We start from the raw sequence: 2,551 nt of genomic DNA, 5'->3' as shown, positions 1-2,551 counted from the left end.
ATTAAAAGTAAGGATTAGGTTAGTTAGCTGTGGCATGTTTTAGTTAAATAATGAATTTATCATTTCAAAAGTAAGGATTAGGTTAGCTAGCTGTGGCATGTTTTAGTTAAATAATGAATTTATCATTTCAAAAGTAAGGATTAGGTTACCTAGCTGTGGCATGTTTTAGTTAAATAATGAATTTATCATTTGAAACCACCAAAATCCTTGAAATTCTCATAGTTAGAAATTTGTGTCGTGTGAGATTATGTAAATCATAGAGAAGGTATTTGTTTTTATAATTTTTGCCTTGAAGTGAGCGAGTTTTAATAAATAATTAACGAATGCTGATTGGAGTTAACGTCGCGATTAAAAACTGTTTATATATATCTGTTGTTGAAGACCACTAAATGTCGTTTATTTAAAAACATTATGGGCTTTTTCTCAGAAAATGTATCAAGGTCAAGTTAATGTTATTTTATGCTGGAAAATTAAGCTGGTTTACTTTGTTAGAAACATTATATTTTTTTGCAGTTTTAATGTCAGAACGTGATGTTAACTATAAAACTGTTTTTGTTTTTTTGCACTTCATGATCATGTCTATTGAATTACAAAACTTTTGACGGGGTCACAGTAATGTTTTGTAACGTGTCCTAAAGAATATGTATTGAACAGCCTCAGTTACTATAAGTAATCTAGATGATTAAAGAATTACTGTTCTACGTTTACAAGATACTGCCTTACCAACATCTTCAGTGTCCAAGTGCTTGTTTTTTGGTCACAATCTCCCCAAGTGTGACCTGGACCAACCTCAATCAGGTCCGAGTGTAGAATGTTTTTAATTACATCACAATTTTGACATTCGGTGCCATTCCACAGAGCTCACGATGACTTTAAGGATTGTATATATATAATGTTTGTAACGTACATTATTGAATTGTTTGTCCTGTTATAGGTACGATTGGTCAGAGGACGAAACTACAGTCAGTCTAGTCATTCATACAACGATAAACAACATTAGAACTGAGCATGTTATTATTGATCTTGATGAAACGGAGCTTCTGATTTCCGTGCGATTAAAGCAGTTTACGTATCAACTCCACTTGGGTAATTATTTTCACTCGCATCTCCATAATCACTGATATAATGGTAAAGCTTCGTACCTTGCGTATGTACCATCGCAAATGTTATAAATATCGTCTTTGGTTAAGGTAGCTGTGATGGAAAACTTCTGCTGACTAGCTTGATCTCCCCTCCTGGTCAACAACTCAAAATTAGGAATATCTTTTTTTTGAAGCCGATGTTGAATTTGTTATTTTATGAGACCTGTAGAGTTAGAAATAAAGATTATCGGTAACTGTTTAATTCAGGAAATATTAGACTCATCGCTTTTTTTTTACTCTAACTTTCTAAGGAAATATCTAAATGTAATAACAAAAAATTATATTGAAATAAAAAACATTCAATTTTTCTCCTATGATTATAAAGAAATTATTTAAATTCACAGGAGAATCTTCAGTTTCTTCTTCTTTTTTTTTGGGAGGGGGGGGGGCTGCTAAGAGATGAAGGAAGAAATAAAGATTTCAGAAATTTCCAAATACTTTTATTTAGTACTAGAACTAAGTTTGATGATTTTAGAAACCACACTCGGCTGTTTATGATTTCTGTGTAAACGTAATAGTGTTTTACTTGATTCTCTGTTTCATGTAACATATACCATTAAATTGTTTGATGTTAAAACAACATTTCAGAACGTAAATAAGGGTGAGGTGAGTAACAGTTCTAAGATAACATTTCAAGACCTTCTTACTGTTTCCTTTAAATTAGTAATGACTATATTAAAATCACCACCATATCTGTATGATATAGAAACAATGTTTGGATTTGTGTTACTGACATGGACTTCCAATGTTAGAGACTGGCCATGGTGGACACAGCACAGATAGCCCATTATGTAGCTTTGTGGTTAACTACTAACAAAATACAGAACACCATCATAAAAACTGTTCACTTCATCTTTAATAGTAAACTGTCAGTTGATAATTTAAATGTAGAACATCAGGTTAACATCATTTATTTACATATTTATTAAAATAATTAATTAACATGGTCAGTAAGAATGTAATGAAGTTTAAGAACACAGTCTTCATTGTTGAGAATAACAACATCTTTTCATTTGTTAGGTTTGTTAATCAGAATACGTTTACAGACTCTCTTTTGTTTCTAAATGAGTCCCATCCAACTAAAGATAATAGAAAAGGTTTCTTATTATAACGATGAACAGAAGTTAGAACAAAACTACTAATGTGTGTTCTGTGTTTCATGTTGAAGCTAAAGAGAAGAGAAAAGGTTTCTTATTATAACGATGAACAGAAGTTAGAACAAAACTACTAATGTGTGTTCTGTTGTTTCATGTTGAAGCTAAAGAGAAGAGAAAAGGTTTCTTATTATAACGATGAACAGAAGTTAGAACAAAACTACTAATGTGTGTTCTGTTGTTTCATGTTGAAGCTAAAGAGAAGAGAAAAGGTTTCTTATTATAACGGTGAACAGAAGTAAGAACAAAACTACT

The 2,551-nt window shown here is 31.4% G+C and overlaps 1 protein-coding gene across 1 annotated transcript in view; it reads left to right on the top strand.

The window, feature by feature from the left end:
* Positions 1-2,551, top strand: part of LOC106474721 (cytochrome b5 reductase 4-like) — a 25,393-nt gene that overhangs the window by 10,660 nt on the left and 12,182 nt on the right. Inside the window, exon 8 of the mRNA XM_022403020.1 lies at positions 935-1,086. Within this exon, the coding sequence (XP_022258728.1) occupies positions 935-1,086 (152 nt within the window). The remainder of the gene's footprint in view (positions 1-934; positions 1,087-2,551) is intronic.

Source organism: Limulus polyphemus, unplaced genomic scaffold (genome assembly GCF_000517525.1).
Source record: "Limulus polyphemus unplaced genomic scaffold, Limulus_polyphemus-2.1.2 Scaffold7595, whole genome shotgun sequence".
Classification (NCBI taxonomy): domain Eukaryota; kingdom Metazoa; phylum Arthropoda; class Merostomata; order Xiphosura; family Limulidae; genus Limulus; species Limulus polyphemus.
Note: the sequence above shows the minus strand (reverse complement) of the source record. Positions and strands in the feature narration are given on the sequence as shown.